The sequence below is a fragment of the Tachypleus tridentatus genome, chromosome 8, assembly GCF_004210375.1.
Source record: "Tachypleus tridentatus isolate NWPU-2018 chromosome 8, ASM421037v1, whole genome shotgun sequence".
Taxonomy (NCBI): Eukaryota; Metazoa; Arthropoda; class Merostomata; order Xiphosura; family Limulidae; genus Tachypleus; species Tachypleus tridentatus.
The window spans coordinates 7957647-7985628 of record NC_134832.1 but is presented as its reverse complement, the minus strand read 5'-3'; the positions used below and the strand labels follow the sequence as shown (position 1 = coordinate 7985628).

At 33.2% G+C, this 27982-nt stretch overlaps 1 protein-coding gene across 2 annotated transcripts in view; it reads right to left on the bottom strand.

The window, feature by feature from the left end:
- Positions 1 to 79: 79 nt before the first annotated feature.
- LOC143258479 (protein fem-1 homolog A-like) overlaps positions 80 to 27982 on the bottom strand; it is a 56545-nt gene continuing 28642 nt past the window's right edge. Inside the window, exons 2-4 of one of the 2 annotated variants that reach the window (XM_076517523.1) lie at positions 24299 to 24405; positions 23783 to 24116; positions 80 to 7234 (exon numbers count right to left, since the gene is read on the bottom strand). In XM_076517523.1, the coding sequence (XP_076373638.1) occupies positions 5907 to 7234; positions 23783 to 24116; positions 24299 to 24343 (1707 nt within the window). In that variant the 5' untranslated portion in view covers positions 24344 to 24405 and the 3' untranslated portion in view covers positions 80 to 5906. The remainder of the gene's footprint in view (positions 7235 to 23782; positions 24117 to 24298; positions 24406 to 27982) is intronic. The other variant, XM_076517522.1, reaches the window with a different exon arrangement.

The window sequence follows — 27982 nt, the reverse complement described above, 5'->3', positions numbered from 1 at the left end:
ATATTCATTATGTACACAACTTCAATATCTCATGCTTGTGAAATTACGATGTAATATTTCTTATGAATAAAATAAAATAGTTGTATTAATTCATTTTATTAGTTTTTAATTTCTATAATTTCTACAAATGTCGTCACAACACTCCAGTTATAAACATAATGTACACAAAGTCCACATTTACACCCACTTCAAAACTCCGCACAATATCAGCAGTTACAATAAGAGCATTTAGCGCTAGTAATATGCATTACCTCTACTAAACTGCTAGTTTCAAAGAAACGAAAAAATAAATTTCTAGGAAATTTTAAAATGTTCACCTGTTACTACACACTGCTGGACGTAAAGAAGCAAAATAAAATACATCTGTTAACAAAACAAAGTAAACTGCGGTCACACACACAAAACAATAAAATAAAACATGACAAAAATATTCTACCACAATTTTAAAAACTGTAGACAAAGTTGGTCATACGAGAAAGAATCTTACATCTGTTCTTTTAAAGCGGATTTTTAGAACAAGAAAGGTACGTGTTCAAAATAAAAGGGCAGTTATTTTATTCTCTATGAGAGTTATACAGTAAAACCTGTCTAAGTCGGAAACTGCGGGCAGAAACCTGTACAAGCCAGAAATATCAAAATTTTGCAGCATTATATTAACATTTTCCTTATAAAAGACTCTCTATATGGCGGAACCTGCGTAACGCGGATGAAAAACTATCTTTTACCTACCTTATCTATCAAAAAGGAGGATTAGAACCTGAGTAAGGAGGAAAAAATGTTTTTCATTAAATATTAATTTTGTATTTAATTAATAATTTCTCGGACATTTTGTTACAGTAAGTATTGGTTCAATATATTCTGTAATTCTAAAGTTTAGGGAAAATTTTCTTAATACCCTAACTTTTTAAAAATGCTACTAAATACCCTCATATTTTCAAAGTTGTTATGAAGATTCTAGTGAAATTCAAACTAATTGATACAGATGATTCTGTGAACGCGGGAAGTTTTGTTGAACGTTGACAAGAATGTTTTAACAGAAAATAACGAAATTGCTTTAAAATCTATAATAGAATCGCAAGATGGTAACAGTGTGAGACATTCAGAAGATGAACAAAATGGAAAAGATAGTGAGAAAATAGAAATTCCTACTTCATCGCAAGTGTTAAGTTCTATTAACGCTATCAAATTGTATGCATAAATAAAGGGGGAGAATGAACTTCATGAAAAGGCCATAGAATTGGGTGCTCTCTTTTAAACGCGTGAGAAAGCCCATTAAGAAAACTAAACAGTTGAAATTGGACACTTTCTTCAAATAAATTTGATTAATATGTTGTGTACTTATGTATATTTTGGATATCTATTTTTGTTCTTATTCTAATAAATATAGCACAAACAGTATAATAACTTTATTCACAAACGTCTTACTTCCCTTGAGTCAAGCAAGTATAACGTTCCGCTCAAAAAGTATATATAATTAAGGAAATACATGTTCACCGTCTAAGCCAGAAATTTTACTCGGTCCCGTGAGATTTCGCCTTAGACAGGTTTTACTGTATAAAGAAAATCCATACCTAGAATTTTTTTACATAGTGCTTTGCAATAATAGATGAAATTCAATCAAATATGATAAGTAAATAGAAGTTTCGCTATCCTTAATAATAACCGAAAATTTGTAGCAGGTCACAATCTTTACTGTGAAGCTTTAGTAAGTATGATACTGTTGAAACTGATTTAATTGTACCTAATTCTTGAAGGAAGTATTGTTCCGAAAGATGCGAGAGGATAAACTTCGATTAAAGATAACAAAAAATGAACTGATACGTCTAAATGAAAATGGTGTTTAAAAAAGCGTTCATTTAAACGTATCAAGTTATCCTTTGTCCAAATTTAGCCGTACTTAAAAGATGTACTTTATGTGAAACAGAATTTAAATACCTGAATCGGAGATGGTGTCTATAATTCATAGAAAATACAAACATCAATGTTTTCAGAGAGGAATAACGGTATAGAAATGAAGGTAACATACTCGCCCATCAAAAAGTGTGGTTTACTGTAGTACTACTAATAGCGCACACACACGTACAAGAAGTGGCGTTAAACTAATGTTACCTCAAATTACAGATAAAACATTGTTTAAAACACTGAATCTTGCAATTCGTAAACGTAAACAATAACCAGATGTTACAGAGATAATGTAAACAATCCAAAATGTAAGATTAATCTAAAACTTACCAACAATATCCAGTTATCATCCTAAAAATCTAGGGAAGAAAAAAGTTTGTACATAAAAAGAACGTGTGTTAGTTGCTGGTGGCATAAATATTTCCTAATCAATACTCGTAGTTTAAAAAGAATAGTAGCGAGTGATTTAATCACTAACGTTACGAGTAGTCTCTTACTTTGGTTGTCACTCTTGTAAGGCAAATAAGTCATTAGATTGACCCACTTCTCAAATAGTGTACTTTTTGTTACTTACTCCTTGAATAATAATTCACCCGTTTATTACCTGTTTCCTTGATGTTTTATTTTTTCTTGAAAATATCATATCCTTTGAAAAAAGTTTCTAAAACACATTCTTATTCTATCCACAACTTTTGTCTAATAAACAATTATTTTTTTCACAAAAAAAAACACAGGAACAGAGTAAATTTTCAATTATGGTTAAAACGGTTTAAGTGGTAACTAAAACAAAACTATCTATTCATGATCTTACTTTACTGTCAACATATCTAAGATGACAATCCTCATTCCTGTGTGGTGTACGTCTCCCAAATCAAACGTTTTGTTTATCTGGTCATTTCTAACACATATATATTTAAAAAAAAGAAAAATAAATGAACAGAAGTTATAACAATGTTCATTAGATTCGTCTTTGCAAGTAGAGATATCATTGTGAGAACTAAGCTTACTGGATACTTACTTATAATGCAGTACTGAGCACAAGAGATTTACAGATCAACATACTACAACAAATGAATCTAACATAAAATGTGTTACTCATTTCTTCAACATTCCACATAGCAAATAGATTATTCTTGGTGGATTTACATGAAATAACATTTCAATTTGTTGCCAAAGTTTTCAACTGCTAAGTGATCTAACACATTTTCAATCAGTCTTATTATTTGTTATCACTACTTAAATTTTCATATGTACAGTTCTTAAAAAAATGCAAATATTTCAGGTAAAATGTGTGTAAAAAAAAAGTATTTATTAGATTCCTTCTGTTTCTGAACAATGCATTGTAGCTCAAAATAGGGCTAATAAGATAAGTGATAGCATCTATAGAAATAATGAATATAAGAAGAGAGGTACTATCAACTTGTAAGAACTCATTCAGGGGTACTGCGTACAATTTTGGGTTCCCTCCTTCAAGAAAGACTGTGGAGAGGAGAAAAGTCAGACGGGATTCTTTTGAAGAGTTTAAGGTTATTAAGGGTATTGATAATATAGATACATCAAACTTTTCTGTGTTTAGCACTGAAAACAACAGGGCAAAGAACCATCACCTCAAATTTTGGCAGCACAGGAGTATCTGCAATTTATACAGTATTATGTTTTCAAAGAGGGTGGTTTGGTTTTAGAATGTGCTTCCTTCAAGGATGATGGAGACAGAAAATTTAACTGGATTAAAGAAAAGATTAGAAGAATACTTGAATTGTAAAGGGTGGTTATAATTAGGACCTGGAAGAGACATCCTTGATGGGGTAATAAAGATTCTTTTTGTCCCTTTAAAATTTTATCAATTTATTTTTAATAAACTGCATACTGCTAAATTGTATTAATACTGATGTACACAGTGTAAAAAAATTCAATCTTTTTCACACTTAACATCTAGATACATTTTAGTCAAATAACAGTATACAATTCATACTTTTTTAATTTTAAAGTATTAAATAAACTTTAAACTATCACATTTACCAAGAAATCTAGATTTTTGAAATAGATTGGGAAAATTTATGATAATGTAAAACACTAACTAATCAATAACATTCACTCTTCCAAGCTAATGAGTTACATATCCAAAAATAACCAAAATAATATCTAAAATGCATATAAACAATTAAGAAAAGGTTACTTATAGCTTCACTTTATTGTGTTAGGAATCAGATGGAAAATATAATTTTATAAAATGGCTGGTAAAAGCTAATATTTTATTTAACCTAACAATCATTGGTTAAGATAGATAAGAAGTTGTTAAAAACATTTAAATGAATATGGAAAAAAGAACCTTCTGAATCTCTGCTTTGGTATTTTAAGTGTAGGATTGGAGTTATTACATACAGAACTTTTTTTTCAAATATTCAGTATATGCAAATTAAATCATGTATATCTAAAAAATCAACACAAAGAATACTTTAATAAATTCCAATACCAAAAGAGCTGCTAAACATTGTATGTTAATAAGCTATGACTACAGTTATTTAACAACTAAACTTTTGTTGTATTTCACAGTCTGTTTCTTTTGTTTGATGTACAGTCACAATGCATCAGTGAATCTTCAAAATATGCTGTAGTTTTACTACAAAAAAACCTGTTATTTTCAAAATATTTTAATAAGTTAACAGTGCAACTTGAACTATTTGCAAACTACCATAACTTTTTAAATGCTGCTGTTTATAATATTCCCAAATGATTAAAAAACAGTTAAACAAAAAAATATAAAGATATTTGTGGTTCATCAGCTATAGACATAGCAAATGTAGTGCATTTGATATCCTTCTTTACCTTCACTTATATGTTCTTAGAATTAAATAAAAAAAATTATACTACTACTATGCAATGAAAGTAAAATGGATAAATAGCTTAAGAGCCTAAATGTTAATTTGAAAATAATCATCATTTAAGTATGATAAAAACAAATATTTAAAAGCTACACACAGCTGACACATAGATTGAATAAAAATTAAAATATTATGTTTAACAGGACAAGGTCTTCCAGATTAAGATGTCAGTATGATCAGAATGAAGTTAAATATCTGAATACTTATTTATAAGATATTAATTTTTAGTAAAACTATTATTCTAAATTATTAAAACCATCAGAAATATAATTGTTTAAACTATGAATAAACCAATAAAACTGTACTTCACCTAAAATAAGCCCTCCAATAATTGTTTTTTGTTTCTCAGAACATTAAAGGGTGTAACTTCTTTTTCTTTTCAAAACTAAGTTACAATTACAAACCTAAACATTATTTATTTTAAATATTTTAAATCCACATGCACACATGCTCAGGTAGTGCATTTTACTTGTCTCCTTTTTTAAAATCTTACAATTTTTCATCTTGCTTTACACCTTGTCTCTGAGAAGTTGTCACAAGTCTTAGTACTTTTTTGCTTTAATCTTTAAAAACAGAAAATAAAGCTACTGTTTATTTACTATTTCAGAATAAGTATTTAGTTCATATGTCATTTACTGCAATTAGTAGAATAAACAAAAACTACAATTAGGTTCAAAATGAATCCTAAGGTTTCAACAAAATTTCTATTAATTCATACAACAATATGCTGTATTCAGATACTTATTATCCACCAATTCTAGAAAGGAACTATCCATCATATTTCTAAAATAAACCCATGAAATTAGTGTAAGTAAATGGATATTGTACATTTTTGTAATAAAACCATTTCCTAATACTCTTAACATCACAGACTTCACGTAAGAGAGATTTTTCTTTCTTCTCACAGTAATATAATAAAACCAGTTGCTTTGCCCATATTGACGGATAGATCCATTCTCGATTAGAAATTCACATTCATTTTTATCCAGAGAAAAAAAACTGATCTGTAAACATTTTCATATTGATTTTTTTGTCTTTAAAATTGTATATACAAAAATCTTTTATGGTATCTGTAATAGTTAACTATTCTTAAGTACCAGAGAACACCTGGCATCTGCAGGATCAATGAGCTTCTACATAAGCTGCAAGATTATGTCTCAAGATGTTCTTAAAAGGTACTTTATGCTTCATTATAGTTTGAGCAGCCAAACATTGCAGCGTGAGATGACGTAGTGGGTAGACATTGAGTCGACCAATATTGTTAACCATTTCCAGTGGTGTTTTGTTGTCTAAGTTTCTAGTGTCTAAGTGGGCACCATGCTGAAGTAGGAGCTTAAAAATATTGTGAGCAAAAGGTTTGTTCATTGCTGTTACATGAAGAGGAGTGTTATTGTCATAATCTACAGTATTTGGCAGAGCTCCTACTTCAAGAAGCAAGTTGACAACCTCTACAGATGGAAAAGAACAAACAGGATAACGACCAACTGATAAAGAATCTCTATAACAAGCAAGATGCAGTGGTGTCCAACCATTACGTCCACGAGGATGAAGTTTGACTAAACGATAAACAGATTGCTTAAACTTTAATCCCTGCTCATAACTGATATGATCCTGAATCCGACACATTAAGGCTATGAGATGCACCGAGATTACCAATGTACGATGAAAATTGGTAGAGTCACGTTCTGCTGGGGGTACTTTCTGCATGTGATTCATTGCCCTTTCTACCTCAAGGAGAGCTTTCTGAAAAACACAAAGAAGATCTGAGAAAGAAATATTTGGAAGAGATCGCTGCCGAGCCCAAGATTCTGACATCATGTAAGAAAAGAGCTCAGCAAAAGACTGAAGGCTACTCTGTGTCATGGGACTTAAAGGTTCAAGCATCATTTGCTGCATATCTAGAGCATACATCCACAAATTAATGCAGCGATCAAAATTTCCAGCATCAGCATATACAGCTCCTCTGTAACGTATATAATATGATGTGTCAGGATGGGCTGGCCCTAGGATTCTTTCCCGTACCAAAAGAGCTTGCATACGCATCTCATCAGGATCAGAGATCAGTTCTTCCAATTGAGTTAAGTTGCAAATTTCTGTAGCATTTTCATAGGCTGCAATAGGAGAATGCATGAATGGTTTTGCTAAGGGTTTATTATCACTACAATACCTATCTTCCATGGCTCTCCTCCACAAGTTTAGTGCTCCCATCATATCTCTCTTTTTATCTACATAAGTAGCTCCTAGAAGCTCCAAAGCATCAATCTTTTCTTGACGACTGCACAATGGAAGAGAAATCAAGTACTCTACAACAGCTGGGTGTCCTGTTACTGCTGCTGCTAACAGAGGAGTCATTCCATACGAGTCAACATCCATTTTAGCCCCACTCTGAAGAAGCAATTTCATAATTTCTAGACTTCCAGACTCTGCACAGTCATGTAGAGCAGTGTTTCCTGAAAAAATAGCATGTTTTAATCATTTACATAGTTGGTACTTTTGAAAAAGATATATTTATTCCTGATATATACTCTCCAAGTTTACAATATGTATATAATGTATAATCATAGAATGCTAACTAAATTCAATAACAAATTATACCATACACTGAATATATAAAATAAATCTGAAAATAGATATACATACACTTACACAAAGTTCACAAGTATATATATTTTCCCATGCTCATAAATTTAGGTCCACTTTTTAATTTCATTTTTCACAATTTATCCAAAGTAGTAGTACTGTAAATTAAATGTGTACAATTTATGTAATTATACTGTCCATTTCAAACTATTTTTGTTTATTCATATAGGTATGATATAATCTTTAAGGAAAGTTGCAATAACATTCCATTGATTTTGAGCAACAATCTTTTTATGGCAGCCAATTCTATAATGCCACCCATGTAGTTTGTCTTTTGTGAATGTTTCATTCAAATAGTTCCTTTCCTGCAGTAACTAAAAGATGAAGTTTAAAATTTATTGTTGCACCATTAACTACAAAAAATAATTTTATGCTGAGTAACTAAAACAGTTATTGTAAGGATGGTCATGCTGACTCATTCAATACAGGCCATACAGATGCATGGTGGCCTACAACTACAAGAAGACTGTTTTTGTGGAAAAGGAAACTTACAGTATCATTGTATAAAATTATGCAAAATATATCTAGTAACTTTGATAGTGTAATCTATTTGTAACTATGAAACAAAAGTATAGTTTTGTAACTAAAATACAGAAAAAAAATATGGCAAATCTTTTGTGTTTACAGAGATTGCTTATTATTCATAAACAAACATGCTTATTACTGTTCGCAAGAACTGAAAATGGCAATTGCTTTGTTTATGAAAATGATTCATCTTCTATAAAATTTCAAAATATTCAATACCCCCACTCTTTGTCCAACAATAAAAACAAATTGGTGCAAGTATTATTTTCATTGGTAGTGAAAATTTGAAGATGATATTTCAATGTGCACACTTTTAACAAAGTCTGATTGTCAAAAATGTAAAACCTGCTCTAACACACTCTATACAAGCCTGGTCATTCTGATGAACCTTGCAATCAACATGTAACCATGAAACTATATATACTATAACTTTTAGTACAATAAATTATATTCACATAATTTGACGTGCTCCAAGTAAACATCACAAGTCATTTTTACACAAAAATTTCATTTTTATTGAAAATTTGTCTATGAATGGATGAAGTTAAAAGAGTTTGATTAGTCTGAGTGCAAGATGACTTTCATGTTAAGGTTAAAAATACTTTTTGAACTTACAGCTTCAAATTTCATTTGGACGACCTCTAGAGTCTCATACATGACTTCAAATGATGTTTCTCATTAAAACTTTAAATGTTTTTTTTTCTAACATAACACTGTACAGGCTTCATTTATTTGATCAGCCTTGCAACTACCAAAGAAAGTACACAATAAAAATAAATTATCCTCTTCTCTTTTTGGAATGATTGCAGATTGTGACAGAAAAATGAAATTGTTTGTTCTAAATAGACTTAGGCTCCTAGCAGTTTATACTTTCCTTTCTTTTTTCATTTTATTGCTCTTTGAACTGTATTTAACTACTAAGTATGTGCAAGAAGCTAGAAGCCACTTGGCAAATATATAGCTCAAGTTATAGAACCAAATTACATTATGCAAAAGCTTCTTGCATACAAACCTCATAAAGAAATTAATATTTTTTAAATTTAATATTTTTATTCAATTTTTTTAGTTACATTTCCTTAGGTAACCTAATAAGTTTTTTGTTTCAACACTTTAGTTACTTTTATATACATTAAAATTAAGTATTTATCTGGAAGTCTTGTACTTTTTTGCATGAAGACTAAATGTTAATAAAAGTTAACCCTCATTTTTGACAGGGTTGCTATTAGTACTTTACCAAATTTTTATTTATTTCACACAGTAAATTTAGAACACAAAATAACAACATAAATGTCCTGTACCTATTGTAATTCAACTGGCTTTCAAACTCAGCTATGCCTGTGTTAAAATAAATTTCCTTAGCTGAGTGAGCTGAACTTGGTGATAACAACTTTGTATCTATATAGAGAATAATCCAAAAGCTGTCATGAGAATAAGCTGACATTATATATACAAATTAGTATAAATCAAAATTTCCCCTTTTCATTTCTGGTAAAAATAACAGGACTTAGATTATGTCTTAGCAATAATCTAATAGTTTGTATGTAATTTGCATTCAAACCAGAAGCTCAAAAAGGGGTGGAAAGATTATCTAAATCATGCTGCTTGTAGTAAACAAGTGTCACATTACACAGAAAAGTGAAGACTGATAATTTATTCAAACACTTGTTTTTGAAATTAAAACTTAATTAATAATGTTAACATTTTCCTAAACTGAAATGTGTTTCCCATAGATAATTACCTTCCTACACAAAAACTTTTCTTGATTAAGGCAAAGGAGATGATAAGGAGTTGAACAGTCATAAAGTTGGGAGAGAAGGGAAGAGAACTTGGAGTGACGGCAGAATTACTCTTCTTATCAACCAAAGTTTTGAGTAAAAAAATGAATGGCTGGAAGAAAGGAAAAAGTAGGAAGTATGGAACAATGCATTGTGAATGTTGTAACCACAACCCAACAACAATAGACACAACTTTAATGAATGGTGATATAACACGCAAGATGAAAAAGGTTCAAATGGAGAATAAATGAAAGATTGAAAGACAACAATGAAGAAGCAGCCTATATGAGAGGCAGAGCAGGGAAAGTGTGCATTGAAGAATGAATAAAATAACATCATATAGGAAAGGAGAGTGTAACACAGAAGCAAATTAATTAAATCAAAAGGTGGAAGACAAAGCCTCTCTGTAACTCACAACAGAGGAAACCATCAAATCATGGTCATAAGACCTGGAAAGTTTGGGCCACCTGGCAAGGAACTGGAAAAAAGCCATGCTAGAAGATGGAGTGTGAGTAGAGAAGGATAATACATGCTGGAGCAAAACTGCAAAAAGAGTTTGAAAGATAAAAGGAGGAATAGGTAGTTACATCAACAGTTTTGGTTAAATATATCCTGGCAGGTGACACTTGGCACTGAGCAGGATCCTGTAAGGGATTAGAAGGCTCTGTGAAAAAAGTAAAAAAAAAAATCTCAGTCAGAGATGGTGATATGATGTGTAAAGAACAGAACTAAAGACAGTTCACATAGCCCAACAAGGGACAATTGGACAGATGAAAGGATATTATGTATGATAAAAGTGTGACAGGTTGTACACATGCCAGCCTAAATAATCTTCTCAAATGGATAATGGAAGTGAGCAGCCAGGGACATGGATTTGATGGGAGCACAAATGAAAACACTGATATGCTTCTCCATCCAGTTAACGGTATATTAAATGAATAAGCTTGGACCCTACCAGTGAAAATAATAATGATTTAGAGTGGATGTAGAATTATATGGTGAGAAAAAGACGGGACTGAGAACCATTAAAAAAAAGGTGTGTGCCAAATAACAAGTACTGCAAAAACAGAGCAGAGAAGTCAAATGGGATTCAACTGGAATAAAGATGAGAATGGAAAAGAGGTACAAGAGTGAACACACTACATCACCTTGTTCATCACAAACATTTAGGAAGTAAAGCACAATCTGGATACAAAAGAATACATAAGTGAATAAAATGCTAATGACTACAGGCAGTAGGAGGAGGAAATAAATTTTAAGGGACAGATGGTAGATGAAACAGGAAGACAAAGGTTCATTCAAAAAGTGGGTAGGGTTAGGGTATGGAAAACAACATTAAAAACCCACTCCAGTAAGCTAGAAGATTATGAAAGGTTGAGTATGAAAAACCAAATGTAACAGAAAAACAGTCTAAAAAGCATCACGGTAACCAGTAACAGTGAAGACAGAGAGCCCTGGTTGAAAACCCATGTGAAGGACACAGACAGATGGAGAACAGAAGGACAAGGTTTGATGCTGAGATAAGTGGCAATAAACATTCTACTTCTCTTGATAAACTTCTAAGGAAGACATGCAAATAGAAAAGAACAGCAAGAAGGCTACACATGAAGAGATTCTAATCCTGACCATCCTACAAGGGATGAGACAAATCACATGCATTAAATCAGAGTGATGACACAGTTGGATAGGAGAGAGAAGTATAAGGCTGAAGAAGAATGGAGTGGGGAAGCAGAAGAGGAAGAAAATCAGAAGGTTCAGCATAGGATATCATACTTGGGACATCCAATACAGAACCAAGTACCGAAAATAAGGTAGATATTTCTAGTTATAAGTGTTCTAGTTCAAACTGTTATAAGTGGCAAAGGCATTGATATGAGGAGTACTCAGATAGGAAAATGGACATAAAAGAACATGAAGATTGAAAGACTACTCCAGAAAAGGGTTCCAACAAGGTGTTTTATGGATCATGGAGAGCCCAATAAAAATAAAATGCGAGCATGGTCCAAGGGGATAAGGGGTTCTAAGGAAGGCTATGTCATCAGTAGATAGAAAATTTCTCATTTAAGAAGAGAAGAGGAGGATTAAGCTGTGGAAACCATACCCTCTATGGCCTGGAAATGCAGATGAGGCTGTCCTCTGCAGAAGACAGGAAGTTAAAAACACACTGAAAGGAATCAGATACTGGGAGTGTATGAGATGAGACTTCTCCAACTTAGCTAGTCACCTCCCAAAGAAGAATGAGCATATGGGCAGGGGAATCCTGTTGGCATTAGAAGTAATCCATACAATGGTAAAGCCTCAATCCCAAACTGTGAAAGTGGTGATCAAAGGTACACACTACACAAAAAAAAAATATATGAGAAGAACTTAGAACTGGTACACATGACCATGGTACACCGATCAAAGATAAAGTTTGGATACTTGAGAGATGGAAATGTGAAGGTAAACATCAGAGGCATTGATCATCAAAACCTAGTCTGTCTAGGATGAACAAAGTCTAGATGTTCAACATCAGACATTGTGAAAATGACTCTGTGTAATTCATGTTGTGAAAAGTAAGAGCTATAAAGTTTGCAGGGGCAAAACTGTTTGAAAATAAAATCAACAAATATTTCCACAACAAATGGTTCTGTAGCTACTTCAACCAAACACTGATGTTGACAAATACCACGAGGGCAAAATAAGGCATGAGCATCATATCAAGGTGTAATGAATGAGTAACTAGTATAGAAAAAGCCCATTTGGAGGCAATGCCACAACCCTTTTTTGTGGAGGGTTGTCACCTGGTCATTTACATGCAACAACACATGGAAATTAGTGAGATTAGGTGGGAGCCTCAAAGCTAAAGTTGAGTGAAAAAGTCTGATGAGAGAGAGCAGCAATGAATTTTGAAATCTAGTTGAGAAAATAGGTTATGTAATGGATAGGAAACTATTCTGTATTAAATTTGGTAACAAAGTTCTTTTGGCTTATATATTATAAAAAATTAAATTTTATTAACATTTGGAACATAATATTTTGGTTTACCAGGTGTGTGAAAATTTTTCACTGACTGCAATTCTGTGTACACTCTAATTTATTGTCCATGAATATTTATATTCACAATCAAAATTCAAAAATATGCTGGACATGCATATATTGAAAAGCAACTTGTTTGCAGAAAAACTTCATTTTCTTTCTTGCACTTTAAAATAACTCTCAAGATGGAACATTTGTAGGTTAATAATTTCAAAATACAATTCAGTAAAGAGAATACTATTATAGTATGAAAGATAATTGCAATTTATAATATTTTAGCAATTACCAAGTAAAATAACTGTTATAAAGGATTAGTAATCACTCTCCCTCTACATCTTATTTATAAGCAAATCATGCACTTGATGATCATATAATCTGAGGTGCAAATGGACTGCTCACTTAGGTAAAACTCAAAAGTTGCATTTGTAATTATTACCATTTTTGATTATTCATACAACTGTTTAAATCTATCACAAAAATCTATCTCAGAATGGTTGGTATGGATATTAACACTTTTACAAATAAAGCATAGAACAATATTTTGACCTGCACAAGTCATCTTCAGGTTAACAAAGGGTTTTCAACTAACTGTTGCTGAGTATGTCTTAGGGAAGAGAGTGCAAATGGGTACAAGATTATAGAAGGCATTTTAATTAGATGTTAGGTTATTAATTAGTATAGGTATAAAGTGTTCCTTTATATTGGTTTAGTTGCTGTACAAGTAAGGCTTCTTTGACTTTGTTTGTATTTGTTCCCTTACTTTGCATCTGGGTCTTTTCTATGGTCATGTTTTGTTTATTTGATTTGAAATGTTCAAAAACATGCGAGTGTTTTTTGTTTTTTTTTGTTCTTTGAATCTAGTTTCCAATTTTTGCTTGTTTCTCCAATACAGAAGTTGTGGCAGTTGTTGCATTGTATTTTATAAATATTGTTGGCATTGTGTTTATCAGTGCAGTTTTTGCATAGTATGGACTTTAGTTTTGTACCTGGTTTTCAAATCAGTTGTGTTTTAAGTTTTTTTCCAAATGTTAGTTACTTTTTCACTGATATAGCATGCAGCAATACAAGTTTTTATAATTGTTGTATTTTGGAATTTATTGTCATTTGTTTGTTGATCTAGGATTGTGTGTGTGTGTGATTTTTTCAACAGTTTTTGGAGGAAATTTGTTGATATTGATAGTGTTTCACTTTGCTGATTTCATCATTAATTTTATCAGTTGAACATAGTTTGTGGATGTGTTTATTTGGTTTCTTAATATCTTGAGGATTTGTTTTGTTTCATGTGCTGAGCTCCAAGGAATCTATAGTTTAGTATGGGTGATTTTTCTGTGAATTTCTGTTTTGAATTGAATATCAGTTCTTGTGATCTTGAGGTTGAGAAATTCTATTTGCTTAGTTTTTTCGTGTTAACAGTTGAACTTATTGTTGGGGTGTATGGAGTTAACATGGTTTAAAATAATTAAGTGCATGTTCTGTAGATGTGAATCCAGCAATTATATCATCAACAATTCCATATCAGAAAAGTGGTGGGTATTTGGCTGAACTGACTGCTTAAGAATCAATCTGTGTCATGAAAATGTTGACTAGAACTGGTGATATGGAATTGTCCATAATTAGGCCATTTATTTGTAGGTAGTTTTGAGTACACTTTGTAACAAAAGTTTTGTTCCTAGATAGTATGTGTTATTTTTTAATTGCTTGTGTCGTAAAGTACTGAAAATGACCATTATTCCCTTCAAACTTTGCTTTTGTGACCCAGATAATGAAATTTAGAAATTAACCTATTTTCTATGTAAAAACAGTGAAATTTGCACTTTTTCATTTACATAAGTTCTGAATAAAACAGCACATGCATCAAGATTTACACATATTTATACCAAAGTTATACAAAAATGAACAAAAATGTTTAGAAGTGAGTAGTTTTTTTGAGATTTGCAACTGTAATGTAAATCACTTTCATATATCAGCTCCCAAGTATAGTCTCCCATCATATTTTCGTTATACACTCCTTGTTAGTAGCATTCAAAGTGCAGTATATCTTGGTGAAAGCACTTGTTTTGCTCCTTTGAGTATCCTTAAATTTATTAAAATGAACATCAAGGATATGGACTTTCAGGGACATCCTTCAACCCATTTTGCCATAGTCCTTCACCAGAGCCTCAACAATCTCCACAAAGTTTTCAGCATTGTGATTGCCCAAGAAGTCCTGAACCACTGCAACAAAGCTGACCCAAGCTTTTTTCTCCTTCCTACTGAGCTTCTTGGGGAATTCTGTGTACTCCAGAATCTTCTTTATTTGTGGTCCAATGAAGACTTTTTGATCTTTGCCTCAGACAGCTTAGGAAAGAAGTCTTGAACATACTTGAAGGCTGCAGACTCCTTATCAAGAGATTTGGATACGTGATAGCAGATGCATTCGTACCAGCCCGACATTTGGAAGGATCCACCATGCAGAAGTATCAATTGCTTGAGTGGTCAGTGGGTTTACACCAAATTCTTAAAATAGTAAACTTCATGGCTCTCTTTTCCCCTCTGTACCATCTTGTAAAAGAGCAAAATAAAATTATTATGAAGAATAAATTTATTTCATCCACAACTAATGTGTAAGAGGTTCATGCAAAATATTTTATATGTGAACATTTTTTCTATACTATTGGAAATTTAAAAAAAAGATATTTACATTTTAAAAGGTCTAAAATTTGTATAATGTAAAATCTTACTATTCAAGCAAGCAAAAATTGTACGTCTTACCTTTTAAAGTTTTTTCCAGTGCTCGCAGGTAAAATGAGGTGCCCAAGGTTTGTCTTAATCAACGACAAGCATGCTGAAATATGCCTTGTAGGCTTCACACATTTTAGCGGATGCTGATTGAGTACTTTTTTGTTACTGTCTTGATAAATTGGGACATACATAGAAGAATTTGCCTGGAGAATGCTTGTAGCTTCTTGATACCATCTCTGATAAAATCAGATAGGTCTATGTGTTCACTTAGGTAGCTAGAACTAAACTGAAGTGGTGAGCCCCTGTATATATATACATATTACTATGGAAAGCTCTAGAATGTTCTCGTAAGTTCTACAACATTCTAGAAAGTTCTTGAAAATTCTTGTAAGTTTGAGAAACTTCTCTATCAGTTACTCAGTACTGAATCTACCTGGAATGTTCTGGAAAATGGGTAAATTTGAAAATTTCATTACCCAGGTCACAAAAGCAAAGTTTGAAGAGAAAAATAGGTCTTTTCCATTTACTTTAGGCATAAGCAATTGAGAAATAACACTTTCTTCCCAGGAACAAAAAGTAAAAATGTTATTAAACATAAAAGTTAGTTTTGATGGTAGTGAAAGAAGGTCAGAATGTTGTTCTGTACTTTAACACTCATACCAATTATTTTGAAAATACAGATAAAAATTACTGTTTCTGATTATAACACTTTATAATTATTCCAACAATTCAAGTAGCTGAAACATTGCAACCAATCTTGATTGCTCTGTCTTTGTTGTGGAAAAACTACCATGGCTATTTGCCATTGTTGCTAAGTTTGAATTGCTGGTAGCACACGCTGCCAATTCTTTCTTCTTTGTTGTGAATGTTGTTGAACTCGTGACTAGAAGTAAATTACAAATAAATTACTTTGACAAGGGAAAGGGAAAATTAAAATATTTTCATTAATATTAATTAAATTTTTTTAAAATTAATTGAATGAAATGTTTCAATAGAAGTAAAAAAAAAAAGATTCAAAACAAGATCTAATTCAAAATAAAATAGCCACATAGTAAACTTAAATTACTATTAATACAACAAATAATTATTTTATTGTAAATAAAGTAATAAATATTGATTTAAAAACAGTAAAGTAATGTTGGTAAATCATTCTTTGTATTACAAATATTTCTTTCATAATTTTTCCTAATATGTCACCTACAGCTAGCATTTACCCCCAAAACTGGAATGCACACATCTAAATAAACATAAAAACCAGTTTTTACTATTAGTTTATGTTAGTAAAATTCCAAAATTATAGTTATTTGAAATGCTTTGTATTTAAGAAGTAAAACTTAAAGTAAAATGTTTGTAATTACACTATGTAATTAAGTAATTATGTTAAAAATACTATTTGAGCATGTATGGGTACCTATCACTCTTATAACAAATTTACCACTTCATTTTTTAAACTATCTATAAAGTTCAACATTTCAGATATAAAATTTTACAGAATTTTAATGTAACCTATTTTCTATGTAAAAACAGGCAAATCTGCACTTTTTCAGTGCAATACTGAACAGGCACAACAGTGATAGTGCCAGAGCAGATAGATTTAGCTGTGGTGTCAGGAAGCTCATTCCTGCAAAATCAGCATCGCCTGGTATCCAGAAAAACTGGATAGAAGTAGATGATAGAGAGAAATGGGCCAGTTGGTTATGAATATTGGCAAGAACAGGGTGTGAACTAACGTGAAGCAATTCCAGGGCCAGTAGAGAACTAAGACAGTCAGTATAAATATTGCAATTTCAGTATTGCTTAGCTTTTATGTGATCTAGAGCAAGAGAAATGGCATGCGATTCGGCAGTGAACACATAAGTTGTAGAGGGGATTCTACACATAGCCACCAAACTGCAACAAACCATGGCAGAGCCCACAGAGTCATCTTATTTTGAACCATCTGTATAAATAGGAATGGAAGAATGGTTCAGAAGATGTTCAGCAAATAAAAGACGGTACTTCCAATCGAGAGTATCTGCTTTTCTCAGATGACTTAAAGAAAGGTCACATTTGGGGACTGCAATAAGCCATGGTGGGATGGGCTGACCAGTAGATACAGCAATGTTATCCAATTGCACCTGGATACAAAGGCCAAAAGGAGCAATGGCAGACCATCTGTTCTGAAAAAGTATGGCTCACCAAAGATGGAAAACACAACCCTAGGTGGGATGCTTTGGTAAGGAACAAAGTTTCGGAGCATATAGTAAAAACAGTTGCAAACGGCAGAGGTGTAAAGAAGGTTCATGAGACTCAATGTATAAGCTCTGAACTGGGAAAATGCAGAAAGCCCCAGTGCAGAGCCAAAGTCCTTGATGATGAATAGGGTCCAACAACTTTAAGGCCGATGGTCTGGCAGAGCCACAGACCAGTGATCCATAGTTGAGTTTCGATCGAATAAGAGCACTGATCATCCTCCGTGTCCTTTCATCCACCACTTGGGGAGCAGATCGACGTTCTATGTTAAAGATGTATTGTATGCTTGATGTGTGGTATAAAGGTCAGCTTACATTCAAAGATAAGCCCCAAGAACTTTGTCTCAAGGATCACAGGCAGCAAAAGTGCATGCAAACATTTTAGAGAGAGAGAAATTAGAGCCAGTTGCTGTGGCCCACTTCAGTAAATGATCGAGAGCAGTCTCTAGCTGCCACTCAATATACCTCATGTTCGACGACTGACACGAGACGTGAGAGTTGTCAACATAGAGCCTGTTTGCAACAGTGAGAGGGAAATGTTCAGGAATGGCATTAACCTTTATACTGAGAAGTGTGACAGTCAAAATATACCCCTAAGGGACTCCAAGTGGACTCCAAGTTCCTGTAGAAAAGAACAGAAAAGTGTCAAACCCACACAAACTTGGAATCTCCTGTCCATTAAAATTTTTTTATTACAAATGGGCAAAAGACCACGTAACCCACATATATGAAGGTCTTGCAAAATGCCTTACCTCCATCTTGTATCATAAGCCTTCTCAATGTCAATGAATACTGATACAAGATGTTGTCATTTAAGAAAGGCTTCTCTGATCGACGTTTCAAGTCGAATCAGGCTGTTTATGGTGAAGCCCTGTCATCAAAACCCACACTGGTTGGGCAAGAGGAGGTTGTTTGATTCGAGGAACCAAACAAGATGAGCATTAACCATCCTCTCTAAGGTCTTACAGAGACAGCTCATCAAAGCAATTGGACAGTAGTTTGAAGGAATCTTCAGATCCTTCCCACGCTTAGAGAAAGGTAGGACAATAGCCTGGTGCCAGGCATCAGGAAAAACATTCTCCTTCCAGATCCAGTTAAAAACAATCAGAAGAATAGCAAGAGAAGCAGGAAATAGATGGCACAGCATTTCATAGTGTATATCATCATGTCTGACCAAAGAAGGGCTAGTTTGAGTTCCACCAGTGTAAAGGAATGATGACAGTCATAGAGACAATCAGCTCGAAAGGAAAGACGTGATCGCTCTGCCTGAGTCTTGATGGCTAAGAAGGTAGAGGAAGAAGCAGAAGTGCTAGACACCTATCAAAGGCTTTTATCTAGAGTATCAGCAATGCTCAGGGTACCAGCTATTTCCTGGCCATCAGATAGAAAGACTGAGAGGTGAACAGAATTATATTACCCACTGACCTTTCAAATCTTGTCCCATATGACATGGAACTGGTGGTAGAAAATATGCTGGTTGTGAACTTAATCTAAGAGTCCTTCTGGCTTTGAACTCTTACCCACCAAGCATGCACACAGGTCTGCTGGAGAATGATGCAGTGCCAGAGTGTGGGATACCTACGAAAAGTATCCCAGGCCTGTTTTTAAGCCTTCCACTCATGTGGCAGGCAGGATTCCACCATGGATGAGGATATAGTGGAAAATGTGTCAAGGTTTTAGGAATACATTGGGCAGCTGCCTGTACAATACAGTCTGTTACTGCTGCCACACAGATGTCTATTGATGGTTTACAGACAATGGCAGGATCAAGTTCTGCAAGAGCAGTTTGCTTGATCCAACTTCCAGCAGGCATGCAGGTTGGGTGGCATAGACCACAGTCAGTCTCTCACAAAATTATAGGAAAATGATCACTGCCTCATGGATTATTGTCAACCCTTCATGAAAAGTGGGAGAATAGTAAAGGGGAGCAAACTGAAAAGAGAAAGGTTGTGATCAGAAAGCACATGCTCTATGGAGCAACCCCTCCCATCAATATCAACACTTCCCCAGAGGGGATTATGTATATTAAAGATTTCCAGAATTAAAAAGGAGATGGTAACTGTTCAATGAAAGCACCAAGGTCTGATTGATCATAAGGCTCTATAACTGACATGTAGAGAGAACAAACAGTGGTGGTACAACCCAAAAAAACATGGATGGCTAAGACATCCAAGGGTGTATCGAGTGGCAAAGATAGGGTGGGCACATGTGCCACCATTCCATGCACTCGTTCATCATACAGCTTATCATTTCTGTACAAAGAAAACTGCCAAAAGGTGACTGGATCGGTTGGTTTCAGAAATGTTTCCTGTAAGAAAAGACATACAGGATGGTAGGAAGCAATCAGTGTTTTGATGTCACCCAGATTAGAATGTAAACCTTGACAAGTTCCATTGTATCAAGTTGGCCAATTTTATTTATGTGTAGACGAATTCGGTGGAGAGCCCTTCTGTTTGTGACTACTTCTTTTTTTTTTTTTATTTGGGGAGGTCTATCGACCTCTATGGATCCTGCCCTGTGTCAAATGGGCAGGGTTTGTCATTGGAAGAAGATTCCAGTGACTGAGGACATGAAGGAATGATCATTTTGCATCTTTGGGTGAGAGACGATGTACCTCAGGAAATGCATGTACCCGGAACCAAAGGAAGTAGATCTTGGGGTTTGCTGGAAAGAATGTTAAGGACAAAGATGAGTGTTGATGTTGATTTATTAACTTCCTTAACCATGGAGGTCAAAAGACTTTTCATATGGTTTGAAAATGATCCTTTCGGAGGAATGGAGATCTGTCTGCACTCTGATTGTAGTAGTGGAATGAAGTGCAGCAGCATACGTTGAGGTGAAATGGTGGACATTAACTTTCTAGCCTTAGAGTAAATAATGTTTTGAATTGTTTTCAAATGCTGCACCTTTTTTTCTTCCAACCACTTAGGGCAAGAACAAAAGTAGGCTGGGTGAGAGCAATTACAATTAGCTCAATGAGGGTCATAGGCATTGTAGTCCTTGCCACTGCAACAGGTACATGTCAAGGAACCATGACATGATGTCTTTAAGTGACCGAACCGCTGGCACTGGAAACACCTGAGAGGGTTTGAAATGTATGGCCATACCTTGCAATTAAGATAAATTGCCTTGATGGTGGCAGGTGAACATAATGATGTAAATGTCAGATTGAGGACATTGGTCAGCATCATAATTCCATCTTTGCCAGTGGAGATACACCTCACTGCAAAAACTCCTGGGGTGGAGAAACCAGTGAGAATCTCCGACTTTGCAATATTCCCCAAATCCCTTTCAACAATAACTCCTTGTGATAAATTCAAAGTAGCAATTGCCTTTGAAAACAAGAGGAGTTCACTGTGTTGAGATGTGGATTTTTCCACCAATACGTCACCAAAGCAAAGCTTCTTTACTGACTTTGGAGAGCCAGCAAGTCCTTCTAGTCTCTTCTGAATGAAAAAGGGAGACATCTCCCCTAAAGGTTTGTCTGAAAGAGAATGTAGTATAAGAAAATGAGATACAGGTGTTACAGATGTTGAAGATTGCTGATTAGAAGCTTCATGATGTGGTCATTTACCTATGGACTATTTTTTCACTAGTTTCTTTAAGTTTTTATTTGGAGAATCCATAATAAAAAAAGAAGATTTCATTGCCCTCTGAGGGGATGCACTACAATGCCAAAAAGGACACTGAGGCAATGCCAGGCTTTTGTGATCACCATACTCAAACACCAACATCAGATGCAATGTCTACAACACCTGTTGAGAATGTACAACACTGTTACTTGGTTGAAACTAGGGCCCCAAGGCCACCTGTCTACAGGACTTCAAGGCCAAAGTGGTGTGTTATGGTTGGTCCCCTCAACCACTAGGATCTTTATGGAAAACATGTGGGTGGATGTTTAGATCTCAGAGGAGGTACACTGAAAGAACAGAACCTTCCCTGAGAGGTCCCCCTCACCCAGTACAGTCTGTAATGGGGAATTGAGAGTAAAATTATATGGTGTTAGCCAATACCAGAAAAATGATGAAGTACAAGGTAAGCATAGAGGAATGAATTATTTCAAGATGGGCTCAAATAATAGAGAAGCTAGAGAAGCTGGTCCATAAAACAGAAACAAGTAAAACACCAAAAAAATGAAGTACTGCCATACAAATGCATAAAGTACAAGACAATGAAACAAAAGAAATACCAACTCAAAGACAAGAATGATGAAAATGTAGCCAAAAAATAATGAAGACTGCAGCAAACAAAGAACATGTGATCGAGTCTTACCCTACTTGTTAATATATGACACCAAAATCAAACTGTCTGCAAATACTAATAAACAGTGGTGGTGTACAAAGGGCAAGAACTCTTGACATTGATGCTGAGTAGCCCAAAACTCCAACAGAATGATTTGAGAATGGAAAGATAATGGTCATACCACATGCTGCACCAGCCTTGGAGAGAGGCATCTGGGTAAAGATCCAAATCCAGAGGAACTGAAATGGAAAATCCTATAATGAGAAATTCACAAATAAGATACTCTTTAAGGCTATTGAGAGTTGTAAGAGAAATTCCAATAAACAACATGCCTAAAGACTGACTTCACAAAGGGGCAAGATCCTCTGATGGTTTCTCAAGTAAGCACAACCCATGAAAATTGCCACATAAAGAAAAGCCATCATTCCAGAAACAGACAATATGTGTTTAGCAGATGGAAAGTATGTTTACCCAAAGCTTCAAGGAGTGAGGTATTTCTGAAAAAAGTGTTAATATGAAATCTCACATTAATGAAATAATAAGAAAACACAAGTTTACACTTTGACTTTTAAACAGAGAAGCTAACTGTTAAGTGAGAAGTCAATTCAGTGTGAGGTAATGACTGAGTGAGAATCCTCCAATCATTTATGTGGCTCTTGACATGTAGCTGCTTGATGTGAAGAATGAAAGTCAACTTATGGTTAAGGATAAGCCTAAGAACTTTGCTTCAAAGACCACAGGAAGATCAACATTGCTAAGACCAAGTTCAAGATCAGGGTGTGAATATCTTTGGTGGAAAAAGTGGATACAAGAAGTTTTGGAGAAAAAAAAAGGTAAAACCATTTGCTATGGTCCACTTGAACAAGTCACTGAGAGCAGTTTGAAGCTGCCACTCAATAAACCTCATGCTTGACAACAGCTGCAAGATATGGAAGTCACTGACATAGAGCCCATTTGCAACAGTAGGACAGTTGTGTGGTGATATCATTAACCTTGATATTAAAAGTGTGACATTAAAGACAGAGCACTGAATAATTAAAAGTTCATGTGTAGAAGAGCAGGAAAGAGTTGAACTCACATGGACTTGGAATCACCTGTCCAGTAAAAAGTTTTGAATAAAAGTGGGTAAATGGCCATGAAACACAAACGAGAGAAGCTTCCAGATGAGAAATGTGAACAGCTTTAAACATTGTACTTTTACCTCCTCCATCCACTTAAATCAAGAACAAATAAATTCCTGTAAAGTAGTAACAATAAAATTATTATTTTTGTTTATCTGTTATTAATTATTTTCCTTAGTAAGTCTGGTACATGTGGTACTTGGGCCTTGATAATTTTTTGTATTGATGAAACTGAAATTAAAATAATGATGAATATTCCTGCTAAAAAAAAAAACTATCACAGAAAAGATAATAATTCCTATCACAAATTCTAAATAAAGTTTACAAAATATTTTATTTTTTTTTTTCAAATAAGGAAATGTAATATTTTAAATATTAACTTAAAGTTGAAAATAATAAGTGGAAAAATGTTTCTAATTCTTAATGGAAAATAAATTACCAAACATTATGAAGTTTTGAGGAGAAATATGGATATGTTATTTTGGAAAGGTTATGTCAGTCTTTAGTCCTTCAACTTGACAGAGTCTAGATAAGACTATTTTAAAATATTAATTTAAAAATAATTTGCCAATCTGTAAAACAAACAATATTTTATACATCTATAACTGTGATGTAACAACAATTACAGTAGTATACATGTTCTTGCTGGCTTAACATTTTTTCCAGTTTCTATATATTTATTTTTTTTTAGGATGGTGGTTAGAATTTAATTATTTAATTCCTACCCTTCACACTCTTCCTGTTTACTTTGGCTCCACCATCAATCAGGTACTCTGCAATCTTCAAATGACCTTTATAACAGGCAATCATCAAACAAGTATGGCCATGACGATTTGCAATCTCAACATTTGCACCCTTTTCCACAAGAAACTTCACAATCTCAAAATGCCCATCAAAGCATGCTGCCCTCAGTGGTGTAGAATTTGTTTTAGTTGTGCTGTTCACATTTGCTCCATGTTCAACAAGAGATTTCACTACCTTTAGGTGACCTGAAGCTGCTGCAGACCACAATGGAGGGGCACCTTCAATATTTTCTCCATCAAAAGATACTGAACCCACCTTTTAACAAAGTTTTCAATTAAGTATTATGAAATAATGATTAACAAACATCAAATAAAAATAGAAAAAATATAAAGTACATGCCATTTAAAAACAGTTTATAAACTGATGACTAAGAACCGATTATATGCTATTAATATGTTTTTCAATATTAAGTCTAAAGACAAAAATAATGGTCTTACAGATAATGATTCTTTTAAAAACTGCTGACTGTCTTTTATGTCCATGTAACTGCTTTACAGGATGTGGATGGATCTTCACCAGAATTGGTATTGGAAGTTTATTAGGTCTATGTGAGGGGTGAGATAGATACAAATTTTTAATTTTGCATTTTACAGGTTTTATGGGTGTTTTTTGCATTTTTTACTATCATCTCAATTTATATTGATATTTTTGCATTTTAACAATTACGTATACGAGAAGTAATTTTTCATACCCTAAGATAACCTTTCAATGATATGTGAATTTGCATAACATCCATCCAGAGAACAGGTACTGCAGCTAACATATAATAATGTTAGTTACAAGCTTAATTTGGAGAGTAGAAGGCACACAGAATTTATTTGTTACATGTTATTAAAAAGCTTTACAAAGTTCACAACTAAGATAGGGCCAAGTCATTTAACCCTTTCTGCATGTTGGTCCTTTATGTTGGTCCCTGAGGCTGCCGTTATAACCATTTTGTGCTTGTTATACTTATTATGCTATTACTTTTAAATTAGTAAGCACTTGTTCATGAAATTTAACAGATTATCAGTAAATATTATAATGCTTTCATATGCAAAATATCAATTTTTTTTAAAAATTAAATCTTAAGGTTTGTTATGCAACATTTTTCTCATGCCTTTTTTTTTTTTTGCTTGTTGCCTATCCAACATGTGAAGTCATTTTCTTTTTAACATGCAAAATCCTTATAATGTCCACATATTTTATCAAACTTTTTTAAAGAGAAAACATATTTTACATTATTTTCACTAAAGAATCTCTATATGGGATCAGTTGATTTGATCGATCTTGTAACCACCATGAAAAATTAGGAAATAAATACTAATTATGCCTTTTTCATTCTAAAATGAATACAGATTATGATAAAAAATGTAAATGTTTAGATAAGTAGCTTACAGCTCATAATATTACACATTTATATAAGTTTATTATTTTTATTATATTACCTTTTCAGTACAAAAGTTACAATGATACATTGCATGAATACTTATGCTACTGCATCCAATAACATAAAACTGTTTTTTTTTGTTTTTGGAATTTCGCACAAAGCTACTCGAGGGCTATCTGACCTTTGGTTTTACAAAGCGAATTATCTTTGATGTGTCTGAGTGGACTAGTACTTAATAAAATGCAGTTACATTTCAATTATTATAAATTGTATATGTATATAGATTATTATTTCTCATAAACAAGTTTTAAAACTTACTTTTCTTGAAACACAGAACAGTAGATAAAGAAATAAAGTAAATGACTGTCTCTTGTAGTCACAACCTCTGTACTCAGTTGCTGCTTGCTGCAGTTCACTAAGCTTTAAGAAATTTTTTTTTTTTTTTTACATATATACAATTGAATAACAAAAAACCATAAGTTTCTTCATCAATATCATAGAATTACATTATAATTATAATTTTGCAAGTTCAATAACTAAACTTTATTTGCATTTAAAAAATATGAAATCTTGAAGAGGCTAAAGACTCAACTTGCTAGCATAAAGGTTTGTCTTGAAAGAAAAAAACAGGCATTGTTAAATTTGAAAATGGTTGAGAAAATCACTAAGGAGACATTTCTAAGCTTCTAACTGTTTATTCATGTCATATATATAAAAGTGTATATAAGGGATTGTTTCCAAAAATGGAAAGTGGTAAGCATGGGCTACTGTGTTTGATTCACTAAATACAGTGATAGCTCAAGCAAATAGAAAATATTAAAGGTTTCTATTTGATATTATAGCTTTTCACTATTGGTAATTTGAGTTCATAATCTGTATAAAACAATGGACTTTGTATTTTGACATCATAAACACCTAATCTGAATCAGTGGTGCATTCAATACATGGGACACACAAAAATCAATGGTCAGGAGTATTTTTTGAACATTTAATTTTAAATATAGAAATTAAATAATGTATAATATAAATATTTGAATTACAATCTATGGTTTGATACCAAACTTAATGACATAAACTCGTGAAATAGTAGTTAAATAAAATTTTGAATGGAGGTTAAAAAATGTGATTGTATGGCCCTTGACCTGTCACAATAGGATTGAAATCACTATAATGTTCAGTCTAATAACTATGAAGTTAGCTAATCATCCAGAACCATTTTAATGATTCACAAGCAAACTCATTCTTCAAAATTTTTAATCACTAACAAATGAATTGCCAAAAGCTTTGAAGAAATTATAATTGTTCAAAAGATTAAAATTACCCTTTCATTAAATTTTTTATTCATCCCTTTTTCTTCCAAAAAAACAGAACAGAATGCAAGGACAGAATGTGTAACATATAAAACAACATGAAGATTTTTAACCCTTTACCAACTCTCTTATGTACATGCATAAATCAATACAGCATGCAAGTTAACAATAAGTTGTCATGTTAACACACACACATTTTAAATATGATTCCAGACAATTCAGAAACACACATCTAATTTATATTTATACAGTACACATTCAAGTTATATTGCAGTTGAAAACAACTTTAAATTATTAAAATACAATGAATTATCAATATAATACAGAACTTTAAACTTTCTAGAGTTGCTTGTCTTAAACAAATATTAAATAGAAGATTTACTTGCTTACTTAACCCATTGATTACAAAACTAGGACAAAACTGCTTCCTAATCAGGTTATAACAAGATTCAGAACTGACTGTTAAAGTATGGATAAAATAAAATGTTTCTTTATCAAACTTTTTAAATGTACTAAAATAGAAATATCAAAATGTATATGGTGTTCACACACACAAGGTAAGATGTAATGAAAAGTTTTCACACAAAAGTGTACATTATAAAACATTTATACACAACATTATATAGAAATAACCCATAAATACTGACGTAATGTATTTTGCTGGGCTTATTCACTTAAGTTAATTGATAAAAATAACAACAAGTCCACTCCATGTAATGATAATGAATTAATTTTTCTAATAATATTTCTACAAGAATAAGTTCAGAAATACATTTTCACTTTCAAATTCAACAGAGATTTACTCACTAGTGGTAGTACAATTGATGTACAATTTCACTGCCAAAGAATGGAATAACTGCATATACATAACTAACACTGATACAAATAATTACCTGGAAATATATTTCTGATACACAACTTTTTGCATAAAATATCCATTTCTCACACTTCTGCCTAAAAAGCAACACTTGTAAGAGACCAGATTTATTTCATACAGGGTACATCTTTTCCTGGATAGAAGTATGAAGAAAGGAAAGCAAAGTCGATGTGTCACAAGATGTGCAGTAAAGTTTATGATGTAATGAGCATTTGCACACAACATATCAGTCAGATTCAAGATATAGTGTGGCTAGAGTAATGATCAGACTGTACAGTTTGGTGTGTCCTGGTGTATCACTTAATCACTGTATGCCACTGGAATGGGAACAAGTTTCCATTCCTGGTGTGGGAGAAGACTCTGCCCCATGTTGATAACCAAAGTAGTGGGAAATTAATATACTATGTAATAGAGGGTGATCAACCATAAACTGACATGAATATCCCTGCCATATATCCTACTACACTGAACTGTCCACTAAGACTGGAGGGATCACACAACTGACAAGGAACTGTCCAATTCAACCACCTTTGTACTACAAACTGATAAGTATTGGGTGCTTCAC